This window comes from Epargyreus clarus, unplaced genomic scaffold (assembly GCF_041222505.1).
Source record: "Epargyreus clarus isolate Ecla_fem2 unplaced genomic scaffold, WU_Ecla_fem_2.2 ptg000024l, whole genome shotgun sequence".
NCBI lineage: Eukaryota > Metazoa > Arthropoda > Insecta > Lepidoptera > Hesperiidae > Epargyreus > Epargyreus clarus.
Window position 1 is genome coordinate 8092421 of NW_027332231.1, and position 18830 is coordinate 8111250.

The 18830-nt window shown below is 35.3% G+C and overlaps 1 protein-coding gene across 1 annotated transcript in view; it reads left to right on the forward strand.

Annotated features, from left to right (window-relative positions):
- Window positions 1-18830, forward strand: part of Dscam4 (Down syndrome cell adhesion molecule 4) — a 273148-nt gene that overhangs the window by 194765 nt on the left and 59553 nt on the right. The window contains exons 3-4 of the mRNA XM_073086430.1: window positions 106-230; window positions 18369-18567. Of these exons, the coding sequence (XP_072942531.1) occupies window positions 106-230; window positions 18369-18567 (324 nt within the window). The remainder of the gene's footprint in view (window positions 1-105; window positions 231-18368; window positions 18568-18830) is intronic.

Here is an 18830-nt window from a genome sequence, read left to right on the forward strand (position 1 = left end):
TAGTTAGCTAAAGTCATGTCTAGATGTGGTATTAATCATCTTCTACCACGTTTTAGTCAGATCCAGCTCAAAATCACTCAACTAACTAACCCACATCTTTCACAGCAGTGAGAGCATCACCGGAGCCCCGACGACCTCCCACGCTGCAAGAGCCGCCCCATCACGTGGAGTTCACCAACGACACTGGTGCCACGCTCAGCTGCTCGCTACACGGCACCACTCAGTATGAAGTAAGTTTTGAAGTTCTTTCATCATCACCATTATTGTGCCAAAGCTAGGCACGGGTCTCCTCTCTGTATGAGAAATATTAGGCCATAGTCCACCGCGCTGACCAAGTGCGTGTAGGTAAACTTCGCATACCCTCAAAAACTTTTTCTTTACTTACTTACTCAGGCATGCAGGGTTCCTCACGATGTTTTCCTTCACCGTTGAAACAAGGGATAATTAATTTGTAATACGCTCATAACTTTGAAAAATCAGATGTGTGTGCCTGAAATTTGAACTTCGGACCTTTCGATCAAGAGGACGAGATTCTTAACCACTAGACTATCACTGCTGATATATCTCAATTACGATAAGTATTACAACTTCCTAAAGGCACATAATCGTTGGATTTCTAAAAGAGGTATAATTATTATTGGATATCTCCATTCTTTAGAAAAACCCTCGGCAGGCTGAAAGGCCGTGCTTTCCTTTTGATAGGTTGTAGCTGATACGTTTAGTATCTAGAATGTTTTGAGTTAAATGCTAACAAGGCCACATTTTGCGATATTGCACCATAGAAATACAATTTCTTTGATATTAATTTTTGTAACTTACACAAACGGCTAAAAGTTCTCAAGGGTCTGTGAAGTCTACCAATTCGCACTTGCCCAGCAAAATGGATTACGGGCTAAGCCCCTGTCACTATGAGAGAAGACCTGTGCCCAATGAAACAATAATAGGTAGATGAATACCAAAACCATACCATACAATACCATAAAATACCAAATTATTTCAAAATATATGTAACTGCTGTAGATATAATAATATCCACTATGCTACCTAATTCTAATAACGTAATCAGTAACGACCAAATGCTTTTATTTTACGAAGACCGAAGCTAATAAACCATATAACAATACATTAGCACGAATAATACTAATACTAAAATCTGTTAATACATTATGTTTACTACACTAAAAGCGACGATAAATGGACATTAGGTATTTTTACGACACAACTCATCAACGTTAATGTATTACAAGCCAACAGACGCCAGTGACAATATAATTAATCTGGTTACGGCCACAGAAATATTCATAAAAATGGGTTAGGTTGCTTTCAACTGAGGATTTCCAAAGGTAGAAGGAGTTTGGTTTGATCCCTGGCGGTTGACCAGGGATCAAACCAAACTCCTTCTACCTTTGGAACCTACCGCCACGCCTATTAGGAAGGCAGATCTTGCGTTTTGGTGGAACAGTGTAAATGCCTAACACAGTAGCCTAACACTGCTGTTATAGGTAGAAATAGGTGTGGCGGTGGTGCCGCCGGAGTTGAACCACAAAGGGTTCTACCACCTTCGAACTACTTATAAAAAAAAAGTCACACTTGTTACCACAGCAATCATTAATCAAAATCTTAAATTACGGCTAAGCTCAATCATATAATTCTCGAATTATCATTTGAACCCGTTCAGCGACTATAGGTATTCAAGCTTCCTTTTAAAATCAATTGTGTTAAACTTCCACGTCCACAATTTCCCTACTAACTTGACAATTGGTAAAATTTCGCACCTGCTATGCAAACTTCGATAAAGGTTAACCGACGGTCGCCCAACGGACATGAGTTATGTTGCAGACACGCCTCTTAAGGCACATTGAGACGTGTGTTTTAATCTACGTCAGGTAGAGGGTAAGGTTTTTCGACCATATGAGAATGTGTCATGTTATTTAGCCCTACATTAAGCGGTGACAACAATTATAGAAAAAAACATCAAAACTATATTTGACCCCACATGCAGCATCCTATAAAGTATAAGCACTGGTTACCCTTTTCAGTTCCTTATTTTCAAGTAATCGGTTTCGTTTTTATAACAAAATGCTTAATTTATCAATTTGAAATAGCAAATGATCTTGCATTCTTTGTAATGGTAAAATTACTAAGTTTTTTTAGTGTTCTACTTAAGACTAAGAGCCAAGTTAGTACGCCACTTATTAGTGCTTTAACAATTGAACCACAACATTGTTAACACTTGCTTGCGTCAATAAAGTAAACATAGTGAGGCAATACTGCTGAAAATCTTTTAAAATGAAAACGACAATACATCAAACATGTGACACTACACATATTACATGTAACGTTCGTTCCAGCGTAGATATACTTAGAATAGATTTCGAAATATAAAACGACAACCAAGTATGTACGCGTTTACTTACACCATACACACATATCACCATAATCGCATTACATCACACACATTACACATTACACGTCTAGACCCCCCTTAACATGTCAATCTGATTTAGTATTCACAAACCCTCCCCAACTCAGATATAAATAAAGTTTTTCCATTCGACGGAGTTTCGAAAGTTTACGGTCGCAGACTCCGCCGGGAAATAAAGATATGCGCGCTCCGCCAGTCTTTCACGAATATCAAAACTGGTATGCCTAAATGGTGCTCGTTTGCATATCTATACGTGTCGTACTCACGTAAATATTCTTTATGGTATGAACAAGCGTTACACTAGAGTTTTGGGTTCGTTTATAGCATAGCCGATAAACTATCGACAACACCGGCTGACTGTAAGGCAAGGTTAGTACTCTGGAGTGGCAAAACGTCTAAAATCGGCTTCAGGTAGAACATATTCTATATCAAGTTTTAACACTGTACCCTTAGTATGAGTTTCTATGTTTTTACAAAAATGACTGTTTGTGTTATTTGTTTACGTATTTGCCCATACATTTCCAATTAGCGCCCCTAGCGGATTCTATCAGAACTGATTGGAAATATATGGGAAATACGTAAACAAAAACAAAAACAGCCATTTCTGTCACAACGTAAAAACTCACACTAAGGGTCAAATGTCAAAAGGCGGCAGTAACCACTTTCCATTGGGTGGCTCGTTTATTACTTCAATTTTATATAAAGAGAAAAGCAGAAGTAAATAATGTATAAATATTTATGTTTGGCACTCGTACATAGGCACAATTCACGCAACTCAACTAAAACAATATTGATCCCAAAATGTAAACAAAATAGAAACGGAAAATAACAAACATTTCGCTAAACATCCTGGTTTATTTATACATCAAAAATTCGCGACTGGAAATTCAACGCAAACTTCCATTCAGAGTTAGACAGTATTTGGACGGGAAGGTCTCCCGAGGGAATGTTCCCTACCTGCTTAACGTGTAGGATGCCAAAATTTCATGATTAATGTCATAACTTGACGTCTAAAGCGTTATTTGTACTTGAGACCACGCCCGAAGGGACATTTAACAAGGGCCTAAGCACTTAAGCGTCCCTAAGGAGATATATACCCAATAACAGTAAAAACTATCGACGTTTCGATCATTTGGAAAAGTTATGAAATATTTTTTGACCGGTTTGTTGGACTAAAGCCAAAGTTGTAATAATGCTTTTATAAAAAAAAGTTACCTAATTCTAAGTAGAGCTTAAAAATATTAAATATGTTCGGACAGAAAAGTCTAAAGACAGTTTAAAAAGAAATTATTTATTGAGACACCTATTTTTGAATTTAGTAATATAAGTTAGGTTAATCTTAGAATTAGAAGAGTTATAATAAAGACTTTAACCTATAAACACTGTTCTAACTCGAACCTGTCTGCGACATCACTATAAGTTACTTCAGCAGTTTTAAGCTAGTTTATCTTCAAAACTTGCAATATTTACTAGATAACTTTATGGTGACTTTTATCTGGCGGTTTTTCTAAAATAACTCACATATTTTTTCTCGAACATCCCAAAAGATCTTCACGGTAAGCCGGAACGCTGGAATACGACCAGAACCTCTTTCATTCTAAGTGGGGACCCATATTTAACGAAATAGTTATGGGTTCATAGTTAAAAGGTGTTAATGGGTTGCATTTACCACTTACAATCAACTGGGCTGCTCGATCGTCTTCCATTACTTCGTGGTTACTTCAATATCATAAAAATTGTTTTACGAAATTTTCGGAACAGTGAGAAAGGAGAAATGTACCAAATCCAATTCACTTTCCCCAGGGATACGGTATCAGCGTTCGGATGAGCAATCAGCCACAACGTTAAAAAGAGCCCACTATTTTCACGCCCCATTTCTTTCCGTTGTGTAGACAAGTTTTAGCGCGGAAAGCCTTGTTTTAGTCTGATGCTCCTTTTTAGTAACTAAAACTTTATTGTTTTTGTTTCTTAAATGATCACAATATCCAAAACACAGATAATATGATATACTTAACAATTAGTAGTTCGTTATTTATTTATCGAATACATACGAAAACAATATACTCAAAACATAAGTAATAATATAAAATGAGGAATAAAATAAATGAAAAGATTGTTGTTGCAGCAGACACCATAAGAGTAAGGGTTTCTGGTTCCAGGTACCAAACAGGTACGAAAACCAAAATTATGATTTTTAGTTATTCGTTTGATGTTTAATATTAAATCTTTGACGATATTAAATCTTTGACTGCAAATTAAAAAGCATTAGCGTTCTAATTAACATTTTAAAGTTATAATGTTTTTTAGACGCCTTTTACCCGTACAAACATAGACTACCGACTTTTTTCTACGCTTCTTATAATTCAATAATTTACAAATTAAATATATATATGACAAAAACAGACAATATAAAACAGAAAATAGAATTACAATATAAGACTTCCAAGATAAAAAAAAACTGAAGTGGACAACTATCCCGACAGAGTTTATATAACCCCAACGTCGCAGCGTACTCAGGACTAAGCGAGGTGCGAGATGGTAAACAATTGAAATGCAGGTCACAAGAATTGTTCGACGTTCACGTTAATATGAATATAATGGAATATCCTACCACAACTCGTATCCAGAGAATAGAAGAGAATAGAAGTGAAGTAAGAGATCATTAAAAGATATAGCTATTTCCTAACTTGATATGTAAATCGAAATTCATTTTTGATCGCCTAATATAGATGTAGTTTTCGATATACGATATTTTCTATATGACGAAGTATTAAATGTAGGTATATAACTATAATTCTGTTCACACTTCTTCTATTTTAGATTCAAAGCATTCAGGTTGTATTTAAATCCTATGTTATTTTAGATTTTCACAACTTACTATCCAGTAAAATGCATTATCTTTGCTACCTACATTTTATAATCCATTTCAACGTCAAATAGGACACGAGTCCTGAAAACCTAACCACTAATCTCACTAACAAAAAAAACACATCAAAAATTGAACCACACGAAGTATACATAGTAACTTCACTCCGGAACAGTCTGATATAGGTGCCGCAGCGAGACTTGCGACAGACAGTAAAGTGCGAGCCGGCTGGCGGAGAGCTGATGAAGTACCGCCGCTTTAACTAATTGCATTCCACCGTCAACGCCAATCAGAACTCAGGAGATACGCGTTTATTTTTATTTTATAAGATTGAAGTAGCAAGCCGGTTTGCAACATTTATTGGTCGTGACTGATCATCGTCCATGGACAGACACGATCATAAATGTAATGCCAATGACACATAGACAATTATATCTGCCTCAGGAACGTAATCTATTTATCTGCACGGATCTAGCAAAAATATTTGATTCTTCATAAATAGTATATTAAAGTGACGACATTATTTTCAAAATAACTTGACTCATAACTCTTGTAGTGCAAAAATATATGGCATTTTTCAAAAGCATGTTTCTGTAAACATTTTTATTGACAACCCTAAATTCCTGTCATCTTCAAGTATATTAAAAAATATAAAGTTTTCTATGTCAGGTACAAACTATAATGGTTATGCCAGTCTATTGAACTTTGTTTCTATCCATCTGCCTGTCTTTGAATTACCAAAAAATCTGAATTTGATAAGACATTTGTTGAAGAAGGCTATAATTTATTTAAATTAGTTATCTGGGACGAGATTCAGTGTAGCCTCTCTGAACACTGAAATGTCATAAACACATCATAAATATCAAAGTAGGATGCACTGTTATTTATAAGCCATGGCAAAAATTTTATGTTAAAAATCTGGCTCTAAGGATTTGACTCGAGAGACAAGACAAACAATCGCCAAGTGCGGCTGACGGAGAGCTGATGAAGTGCTGCCACGCTTTTAACAAATTGCATTCCAGCGACACCAATCAATTCTATAAGAGAACGGGATGGTGCTGGATTATAGATACGATAGTATAGATACTGATATATTTGAGCCTTATCAAAGCACTTTGCTTATCAAGAACGTTGTTCTACGAATTGAGTGTAAAAATGGAAATAGTGTTATTTCGGGTACAATAGATTTGATGCATCATCTTATTTACGACATACGGCAGTAATAAGATATGTTTTGATTTGGAACGTGTAGTATGATAGGCGGAGTAAGGGCCGACGTACATAAAACCGGTGCGGCGCATTGAGCGTTGCGGCAAAGCATACCGCTAACCAATTTTCTAGCAAACGGCGGAATATGCGACGCGTTGCACGACGCAAATTTTTGACGACATCGTCGATTTTGACGAAGAAGATTATGACGCTTTATGCATGTCAGCCATTATAGGTATCTTCAAACAGAGAAAAATAAAATAGATGTACCAAATTAAGTAAAAGAATATTAACGCGTCTAAGGCCTTCGTTTGAAAATGTATTACTTCACTTCTTGATACAGTGAAAAAGACTTAAAATCTACATATTCGAGAATTCTGAAGAGTGTGTGAAACCTACTTATATCTACTTAACATTGATGTACTCTAGAGATTTTATGAAGATAGATGATGTATATCACACCAATTCGGACATTAATATTGTCGAAGAAGATAATAGAAACATAATTAGAAATAACACAAAAGAAGAGTTCTATACAAAAAATCAATACAATGTTATAAATTAAATACTCCAGATTGCTCAACAAACAACCCGACTAATCAATCTTCGTCGGCGACTTTAATATCAATAAAGTTTATCAGTAATATTACAAAACCCCTGAAAATAATGAAACAACCCTATAAAACAACTAAGGAAAGGATTAATTTTGTTAATAAATTTGAAACAAAGTCGATACTTCCCTCTCTCGTTTTAATACCTAACTTTGAATCTCAAAAGGAAGTTATATTGAAGAACAATATTTAATATTTTACTTTATTAGCTATATTTATCCCTTTTTAATAAAATGTTTATGCTGTATTATTTTATCGAACTTATTATTTTTTTACTGGTAACTATTTTCATATTATTGTCAACCACACTGGTGATTCCCACGTAGAAAGAGTCCAGATTCATAGGTTTCACGCCCTTGACAATTTTTAAATGAACATTTTTTTATGACATCAGAGTAGCAGACGAGGATGTAGTCCACCCGATTTCAAGTGGCTACTGCCGCCCATGGACATCAGTAATCAACTCCAATTAAAATTAGTTTTCTACCGGAGGACGAGGAGAAAATATGTCTCCCTTACCACACTTCTCAAACTAGAACATAGCAGCGCTTAACACTGCTGCTATTAGGCAGAAATAGGAACTAGTAGTATGTAGATGTCCTAATGATTTTTCCTTCGCCATTTATTTCCTTGGCGACTTAAGCAAGTTATAATTAAATACATAAATAACTTTAAAAATCCGAGTAACAAGGTCTGTTACTCGGATTTTACTACTAACTTATAGACTAACTTATCAACGTACAATTCATAAATTAAAAACTTTAGTATATTTTCTTACATACACTTTAATATCAAATAAATTGTTTTTTATCACGATCATCTCAACAATAAATCAGCATCTTTTTCCATAGTCGCACAATTTCACCTTATACATGTTCAGGAAAATAGAAATATGCTCAATATTTGCATACAAACACAACCCTTCGCAAATAGTAGGCGCCACAGAAATATCTCAACTAGTCCTCTTCAAATATTCGAACTACCCTCCCAATCGCGACCCCGATATTTTCCATAACTATAAAACATTCAGCATTAATATAAAGATAAGTTTCAATAGCTTGCTAAAAGGGCCTTTTGGTTCTTTGTAACGATAATTTTATTGAATTCAACGTTTTATGCTGAGTTAAATGCAGATATATAGGAGTAGCAGACCAGCATGCAGTCCACGTCATGGTAAGTGGCAACTGCCGCCCATGGACATCTGTAATCAACCCCAGATTGGATTAGATATTCCTAGCTAAGGTCGGCCACAGATGCGCCGCTACCCCTGAAGACTAAGTTGGTACCCGTCGGAAAAGTTTGTCTCCCTTACCACACCCTTCAAACAAGAACAGAGCCCTTACCAAACCAAAAAGATTTAGATTTATTAAATTGGAGAAATTGTGATGACAACGAGCATGTACTCGTAGTCATCTGACAGTAAGTGAATACTAGCGCCGATTTCCATCGGCGCTAGTATTCACTTACTATCCAATTTAATAATGATTAGTAATCATTAGTACTAATCATTATTAAATTCCAAATGACCGAAAATATATGTACAAACGAGCTTTTTCCCGCGGCTTCGCTCGCGTTACGAAGTAATATTTTCATCCCCTATTTTATCCCCTTGGGGGTAGAATTGATCAAAATCCTTTCTTAGCGGATGCCTACGTCATAACATCTACCTGCATGCCAAATTTCAGCCTGATCCGTCTAGTGGTTTGGGCTGTGCGTTGATAGATCACTACGTCTGTCAGTCACCTTTGAGTTATATGTATTTACATAGATACATACATATCACCTTGTATAGTTTTGAAAGCGAAACATCCCGCGGAGAATTTCTTAATCTAACGCCCGCAAACAAAGCTCCATCAAGGCCCAAAGTATAAAGAGAAATATAAAACCGGCAACTTTGTAAGGGATCATCCCTTTATATTCCCGTTTTGTTCAAGCGAAATAGAAATCCCGTGATGAATTGTATTTGAGCTGCGATAACAAATAATAACCAAGTTAAAATAGTTTTGTTGTGCGAATCGAATACCGAAGGATTCTTTGCGTAAGGATTTAGGGGAACCCGGAGATTATGGAAAAATATTAACAATAGATTTTCCCGTGCGACTCCAGTTACGTCGAATTCGGTTTAGGGTTCTTCAAATTCACGCAGCTATATAAGATTTTTATGCAACGGTATCAGATATTTGTAGTACAAAAAAGAAAAGTATAAAAGATAGGCATAATGTATCTTTGAGTATAAAATCTGTTTTGAGGTTAAAGAGAAATAGACAAAAAATGCAGAAACAAAATCTCATATCTTGCAAAAGTTTTTGATCTAAGAAAATACAAACTGTTTTCTGAAATTACAGACACAATTGTAATGATGTTGTACGGATGCAGAAAACCTTCGGCTCACAAAGTCAATAAAGGTAGTAGAACACTTCATGGTTTGACTTCTAAGGCACCACCGCTACACGTATGTATATCTGCCTCATAACGTTATAAGCGGTCCAACTTAGTCCCCCAGAGGTAGGAATGCATCTACGGATGACCTCATGTCTATAATCTTATCTTAGATTGATTAATGATGTCCACGCGTGTCAAAGTTAGTTGCGAAATACCATCAGAAAGACTTAATGCTTCGTTCCTACATATACTTATAACATAAAAAAGATTCGACTCATATAACGATGGATATCGATTTATTCGCTATATAAGTATTTCACCTCCATGTCAAGCCATATGAAATTGCAGCATGAATATATGCGATCCAATTCTTTTGCGAAGCTTTTGCATATCTCAGTATCTGAATAGAATTCCATTCAATGAAATTTCTGAACACAATATGTTATAAAATAACCTACTGCAGATAAGAATGGGATTTATATTATTTGATGTTTTTGTTTTTCCTACTACGAGTATATCCGAGCAAAGAATTTTTTAATTAAAACTAATTGATTCACAAGTTTGCTTTACTTACCTACGCTTTCTTACTTCTTATTACTTTGTATATCGCTTTCACTTGATTTCAAATCAAATCTTTTCGACAAGTCTATGTACCTAATTTTGATTGTTATCTTGCATATCACGGGACAAGTTTCAACCTTAAAACAGCAGTCTTCAGGTTTGAAAAGTGTGGTGAAGGGGGGAGGGACTTACATTTGAAGCGTCATCCATGATAAGCTTCGGGTGGAAACTTTGAACATTATGGAGTTGATTACAAACGTTTATAGAGGATAGTGACCATGACCACATTACCATGCGGAAGAGTGCATTTTCGTTTACTACTTCAAAGTTTTATAAAAACAAACACATACAAAACAAGAGCACCAAGCGTCCTACCCAAAATCACCATAACACCTACAATTTTCTACATATTTATTTCCCTTTGCGCAGGAAATCCACCTATATATATAAGTTATTGTCCATATCCATATTCTGTAGTCATGTTTTGAAACCGATACTGTGAAGATACATGTACGTCACCATTCCGTTATTAAATCAATACCAGTTGTCCTGCCCCGAGACATATCGGACTTAGCACAGTATCCTCTTACAGTGACAAAGCATACCATGCTGGGATTTATCGTTGAGCGAACCGATTATTCAATGTAGCGATAGTTGTATGTGCCTTACCTCAGGCTGTTGGATTGCATTCAGCAAATATGTGAAGGATTGTTAAAGTTAAATTTAGAGGAATTCGTGCAGTGCAAATGATTAACGATGTTTAAAACTGATACACTCATGAGTCTCAGGTTTTCTTAATTATTTCTTTAAAGGTGGAAGAACTAATAGAAATTGACAGAGAAGGAAGACCACCGCAATAGCTATTTCTAGCGTGAAACTGTTCTTATGTTTCGGTGGAAAAGTTGGACGTCAGCTGATTTAAATGTGAGCTAAATATCTCAGTCATCAGTCGGTAACGCATCTACAATCGACTTCAGTTCCCTTACCATGAGTTTTTACGTTTTTAACCGACTTCAAAAAGGAGGTGGTTATCAATTCGGCCGGTATCTTTGTTTTTTTTTCTATGTATGTACACGAATTACTCCGCCGTTAGTGGACCGATTTTAATAATTCTTTTTTTATTGTATAGAGACGAGCTGGAAGTTGGTCCCATTTAAATATGGTTAGGATCCATAGATGGGTTCTGGAGAAAATGAGAGGAACTCCTCCACCCATGTAAATATAATAGCCATAACTTCGCCGTTTATGAACCTATTTTAATGCCTTTAATTTCGTGTGTGGACAATTGCTACAAGTTGGTCCCATTTAAATATGACGAGGATCAGAGTGGGTTCTGGAGACAAAATATGTAACTCCTCAACCGATGGGTATAACTGAGTTTTGTTTGAAGATATTTGGTGTAGGTTCTAATGAAATTGCAAAACCCGTTTATCATTGACTATTTAAGGGTCTGATAATGTGGCTTGGAGTTAAAATATGTAACTCCTCAACCGATAGGAATAATTGAGTTGTATTTGAAGATATTTGGTGTAGGTTCTATTGATATTACAAAGCCAGTTCATCATTGACTATTTAGTTAGGTTAGGTTAGACATATTAGACATGCTGTTTACATCGTTATCCAACGAAATATATTGAGCGCCGACTTCAGAAAGATGTACTAAACCAACATTTATTTCAATTATTTTTTACTTTGTAGTGACATAGAAGTCGGTTGTATTTTTTTGTTAAATTTTTTTTGACAAATAAGACTGTTTTAGTATTTGTTTACATATTTGCCCATACAAATTCCAATCAGCGCCCCTAGCTGATTGTATCAGAACTATAGAGTCAGTAACGTCTAAAAATGTCTAAATTTACAAAATGGTTTATGCTTTGTCTCTCTTTCTTGCGAACATGTAAGGCAGACAAAAAGACTTGAGCACTTGCTTATTCTTACGTTTATTCAGTGTACTGAAGCAAACGGAACAGAATAATGGATTAAGTAAACGTAACATAAAATTGTGGGATGTTTTGAAAACTCATGGTAAGGGTACAGATAGAATTTCTATCAGGCTACAATGCCAAATACATATATTTCAAAGACACTACGAATGTAAGCTACTAGTAGATTCTATTAACTGCATTTTAATCATATAGACATGCTTCAAAACCAACACTTCCTGACCACCGATTAAATCGATACTGCAATAATACGTGTCCCAACTATATCATTTTTTTTTTTTTTATATTATAGAAGTAGCAGACGAGCATGCAGTCCACCTGATGGTAAGTGGCTACTGCCGCCCATGGACATCTATAATCAACCCCAGATAGGATTAGATATTCCTACCTGAGGTCAGCCACAGATGCGCTACTACCCCTGAGGACTAAGCTGGAACGCCTCGGAAAAGTCTGTCTCCCTTACCACACCCTTCAAAACGGAACACAGCAGCGCCTAATACTGCTGTTATTAGGCAAATTCAGTATATAGTGTGTTCATCACACTACATTGCATTAACATACTCAGATTTGTTACGTTTGAGCGAACCAATTATTCAGTGTAGGAATAGGGATTATAAGCGTGGCTGTACCTTCAGGCAGGTTGTGGTGGCTTTATTCTAACAAATTGGTATCTTCAATCGCCTGGATAGTTATGAGCTGCAAATCACTAAAAAGGCAGTGAGTCCAGTGGTTTGAATCTAATCTAAGAAATAATCTACACATATTTCTCCCTCAAAACAGCAGTGTTAAGCGCTGCTGTCTTCAGGTTTGAAGGGTGTGGTACGGGAGACATACTTTTCCGAGACGTTCCAGCTTAGTCTTCAGGGGTAGCGGCGCATCTGTGGCCGACTTCGGGTAGGAATATCTAATCCTATCTGGGGTTGATTACAGATGTCCATGAGCGGCCGTGGGCACTAACCATCAGATGGACTGCATGCTCGTCTGCTACTCCTATATTATAAAGAAATATTATTATTAAATAGTATTATTAACAAAATACATTAGCTACTTAGCTAGCTATATACACTAACTTTTCATTTTAAGTGACAAGATAAAATATTATTTTTAGCCGTCAGTTTTAGAATAAACAAAAGCTCCTCTAAAAAATATGAGATACGAGAAAATACACTTTAATATAATTTACTTCATAAAGTAAAGCCTTAAATAGATTGAGATAGGCTTGCCTAAGTTTTAATGTCACTCAAAGAGACATTTATGATGGATGTTTCTGCTCCCAGTCGTATCTCGTTTAGTAAAATGTAGAAACTGGGAACTAATCAGGAAAGTCGGTGTAAATACGAAATGTAAATTTATTCTGCATTGAAATTGTCTCTTATTGAACTGTCTTCGGCAAGCAGACAGAAGTTGAACTGCTGAAAAATTGATTTTCAATTCCGTTTCGCGAGTTAAACTATTTGACTTTTGCAAAAATCTGTTTCAAATTCCACAGCAAATAGGTTAATTCGTTCGGATTTTAACGCAAAAAGAAAATGTCAAATGCCTACGGTGCAGAAAAGCGATAAAGCTAAAAAGTAAATGGAATAAGAAAACGAAATACTAATATATTTTCCTAAAAAGAACATATCAGCAATACAAGCCTGCCATAAAATAGAAATAAGTGTGCAGGTAGTGGGTAAGGGTACTGAAAATGTACAGAAATAATTGCTTTTTAACACCAAAATTGTTATAATGCACTGCAACTCCGACTTCTCTTCTTTTATGCTTCTCTTTTGAAGCTCCCGCAATTTATAGCATTTACCTACTTTTAGCAACTACCCGCCTCTTCTGCGACTACTCGATACCTGCTCATAACTAAAAAGACTACTGTTACAAAAGTCTACAGCTACACCTCTGGTATATTTGCTATATAATACATATGTAATCTTTATTCGGAGCATAATGCAGAATTAATAGTGATGTCTAGAGAAAAGTTTATTACTAAGCAACATTTCATAAGAGCGAGATAGTAAGAAGTCATTAATCTTTCCGTCACTCAGCAGCAAATGAAATCAAGATTGATATTGGAACACATACATCACACAGTAATTTAACGTTCCTTTATCTCGTATAAGAGCACTTACGTACTATGTTTACTAACAATATTTGCTTCAAGGACGTAAATAAATAAGATTGATATAAGGACTTATCCATCTGCGTATTTAAACCCAAGCATTTATTTTAACAAACAAAATGAAAAACTTTGAATTTTAGATTGATTACTTGTCTGCATGTCTGAGTGGCTAAACAAATTTTAATAACGGGTTAATTGAAAATCTATACTTATATTGTAAAGCTGCAGAGACTGTTTCATTAATTTTTTTTTGTTTCATGAAATTCATTAAACTGATCACTATCTTTGGTAGAATCAATTTTTGAAAAATGATTTTTTTAGCAGTTCTTTTGAATTTCATAGTTAGACAATATGTTTCGAGGAAAGTCTTTAGCTGTAGTTTATAAAAAATAGATATCGGAAGCGGAGAACATACCTGATCTCTCCTAAGCAAATAATCTCATACAAAATGGTCGTTAATTGATGATGGTTAAACAGTAAGTGATAATATCACGTTACGTGACATTGTTTATCAATGCAATAGAAACCGTGGGGGTCAACTAGTAGAGAATAATGGTAGTAGTAAAGAAAATAGCATAAATACTTTACAGACCACAACTGCGCTAAGTACTACGAACAAAGGTAAAGCTGTTGTATTTTAGAATGTGGCAAATGTCGAGAATGACAAACATGTTTTGCGCAAAATGAAAATGTCGGTTGTGTCAAGTAAAGAGTTAATAACAGACTTTGAGAAATTTAAACCATTTTAGTGACTAACCAAAACTGCTGTTTCAGCTAACCTTAGGTTTCTGTCGTTGTCTCAGTGGAAATTGAATCCGAAACTTTGTAAGAGTCATGAAATGTAGAAAATTCCTCAAAATTCAGAGATAATATCTTCAAAAGTCACACTGGAACTACTAATCAGAAGTGGCTGGTCGATATAGTGAAGATACTCATTGCAATAATTAACTGAAAAGGGGAAAAGTGGTCTAAAAAGAGATTTTTTAAACATATAAAAATTAAACACTATAGTGCTGCGTAAACAAATGCACTTTACATAGCTTTTTTCTGTAATTGTACTTTAATCTTTATTCTCGCCGATAGCTCCTTAAATGTTGAATGGTTTTATACACATTTTATTAAAACCCACACAATCATTTGCTCAATAAACTGCATATTCAAAACACTAACATTAATAGACAGATTAACAAGCCAACAACTCATTTATAATTCTCTACCACTCTTGTTTCCAGTGAATAATTTAGCTTCGAACAACATTTCAATATTACTTTATCGCTATTACGTAAAATATTACATCTAAAATTTATGTTGGCTACAATAAATCATATTTAAATATTAAATACGTATAAATAAATTATTAAAAAAGTAAAAAAAAAACAAATTAGTATTTTAAAGCAAAAATATTATGAGGTGTTGCTGAATGAAACAAAAACAAATATGTACAGAAAAAACTACCAATACTATGTTTGTTTGTAAAATTTTAATTTTGTCTACCATGTCTGGCATGTTAAATGTCTGAAAACATTATTGCGCATCCGCAAGCTTGCCAAACTATCACGAAGTCAAACCTGTGGATAGAGCATTTGACTTATGTTGCTTTGTTAGAACTTATAGCTTTTTTTGTAAAGGATTATGCGGCGAAGTTTGGAGTTTCCGGCAAATGCCAAGTGTGTGGACGCGGCATAACGTGTGCTAGTGTAGTGTAGTTTAGTGTATAAGTATGTAGTGTGTTCATGGGTTTATATTGTAATTTAATATTTTTAAATGCATTCAATGAAAACGGCTTTAAGTTCTTCAAAATAATATGACTTATATCGCTCTGCAATTCTAAAACCATTCCCATTCAAAAATCAGTAATTAATTCTGAAAAGGGAATAAGAAAAACAAGAACAGTAACTCCAAATAGTTGAGGAATACAAAAATAACAATCCTCCGAGAACAGTTTAATTAATTGTGAAGTCCCGTATTGATCGTAATAAAAACGTGCGTAGAATACAGATTGTATTCTAATTTATTCTCTGTTGGATCTTTAAAGGTTAATGTTGTTTAGAATTTCACAAAATATAATTAGGTTGTGCACAGAATGGCCGTATAATTTAAATTTACAATAATTCATTAGCTATTTATGTAACCCCAGCGTCAGTAAAGTCAGATGAAATAATACGTATCTTAAAAATACATTTAATAATTAATTCTTACACTTTTTATAATATAGTAGTCGCAGCCGAACATGCCGTCCATCTGTCAGTAAATAGTCACTGCCGCCCATGGACATCTATTATCAATCCCAGATAAGATTAGATTCCTGAGGTTGGCTGTAAATACGCCGTTACCCATGAGGACTAAGCTGAAATGCCTCGGAAAAGTATGTCTTCTTTACTTCCCTTCAAAGTAGAACACAGAAGCGCTTAACGCTGTTATTGCTCAGAAATAGGTGTGACTTAAAGATCCTTAAAAAATACTTCACTATATCAAGTGAGTTGCGTGATGTTAAGCGCTTAACACTGTTATTGCTCAGAAATAGGTGTGGCTTAAAATCCTTAAAAATACTGCACTACATCCAGTGAGTTGCGTGTCGTTCCATACCATTAGGTACAAAAAACAGCTATCCAAAAAAGTTTCAACTTCAGACAGTAAATTTCCAATTTAGCTCAAGTTAGGAGTATAGCATAATCTATGGTACGACACGAGGCAGTGTGGATGGCAAATGGTGCAGAAAATGCAAATATGAGCATCCACCGCAAACTATCGCGAGCCCAGATTTGCTAGGAATTTGCATACCGCGCGGCCTTTTTGGTTTTAGTTTTAGTCCCGTTTAAAACTTTTGGAATTTCCAATTCAGCGGAATCGCGATGTGGTTATATTTTCCAAGAATTTTCATAAACTTTAATGACTGGAATTCGCTTTTAACAATTTTTCAAAAATCCTCTGAAAAATAGTTTTGTTAATATTACAATCGTTTTGTTAGTTGGAATGACTAGTTAGTCAAACGGTTATACCACCAGTCCTCTTCTCGGGTCTTCCAGATTGAGAAGAAGTAAATTTTGAAAGTTGTGTGTATTATATTTAATTATTACTTACCAAAACCTTAAAGGATTCTTCTACACGCCTGAGAATTCTTTAAAAAGACATTGCCAAGAGTCTGTGAAGTTACCAGTCCACACTTGGTCAGCACGGTGGACTATGGCTTGAACTCCTCACTCTGCCCGACAGAGAGACATTAATAAGTCCACCTCATCAGTCAACATAAAGTAGAGCTGCAACATAGGTAAAATAAATACAAACTCCTTGTTTACATCATTAACTTGGTTTATTTGAAAAGTCATTAATTTTTTCCCTCTTGGTTTATTTTGCGCAAAAATTGCAAGCGTCGGAGGATAGTTAGTTGGACATTTATTAATAGCTTCGTCGGTCGTGGAGCGAACACGTTTCTCTAGAGACAATGATCTTATTTCAACAGTTTAAATGTTAGTTCAACTTATCTGTATGCAAGGAAGTAATAATATTAAGTACTATTACTAGTTAAAGATAGACATCTTTAACTAGTAATTTTAAAATAGTTGTCATTTTTAAAAGTCATAAGCCCGTTATTAATTATCAATCTGTCTAATTTGTACCGGCCGTAGAAAAAATCTTCGCCAAGTTTGGCTTCTAATAGTCAAACATTGTCAAATGTTGATCTTTAGTAGACAAAAAATAGACTATATAGATTACATATATTATTTACAATACGCGATATGCTTATGTGAATGATACCAAAACCAAAAAATGAATATTAATTTTCCTAGTCCTTATCAATTAACCTAGTCTAACTTTGAAAATACGAGTACATGTGATGTTAAGTACACAGAAGCAAACAAATATATAATTACCAGTCGGAAATCGAACCCAGGTCTTTGTTGTATACCGCTGCAATAAATAAGCACTGTGGTACATGCATTGTTATATTTTATACTAAAAATTGTTGAATTATTGTAGTTCGTAGTACTCCATATGCCGCAACATACTATTTATAATCCAACGGGGAATGTACCGTAAAGTCATAAGCTCCGAATTTTCGGTCCCCCGGGTGTCTTTACCGCCGAAAGTTTTATCAGCCTTTATTGGGTAATGCAGTATTTGTATACTTACGCAAATGTGTGCTATGTTTATTGTATAATGTATAAGAGAAGTATAATTTTTGAAACAGTGAAACCAGGTATTCGAACCTTGAACCTCCAGGCTATTACACATCAAGGCTTAATAAGTGTTTCTTTCACAGCTGGATTGGTTGCTAGCGGACAACACAGCGGTGTCTTCCCTGGCTGGGTTGAGGCGGATCCTCTCGAACGGGTCTCTGGAATTCCCCCCGTTCCCAGCAGCACGCTACCGACGAGACGTGCACGCCACCACCTACAGGTGCAGATTGAAACTGAGCAGCGGGTACGCGTTGCTGTCGAAAAATATCCATGTACATGCTGGTGAGTTACTCACAACTATCTGCTGGTTTAAAATAACAACATTTGATTTTTCAACTTTGAAAGTAACTTTTGAACTATTTAAAATAACTGTCAACTGCTTTATCATAACCATTTGTGTAACTACTAAACTGTGAATAGTTTATTGTAACAGTTATTGCATTTTCTAAAACAACATATGGCACGGGTCTCCTCTAAGGATGAGAAGGATTAGGCCTTAGTCCACCGCGCTGGCCAAGTGCGAATTGGTAGACTTCACATACCTT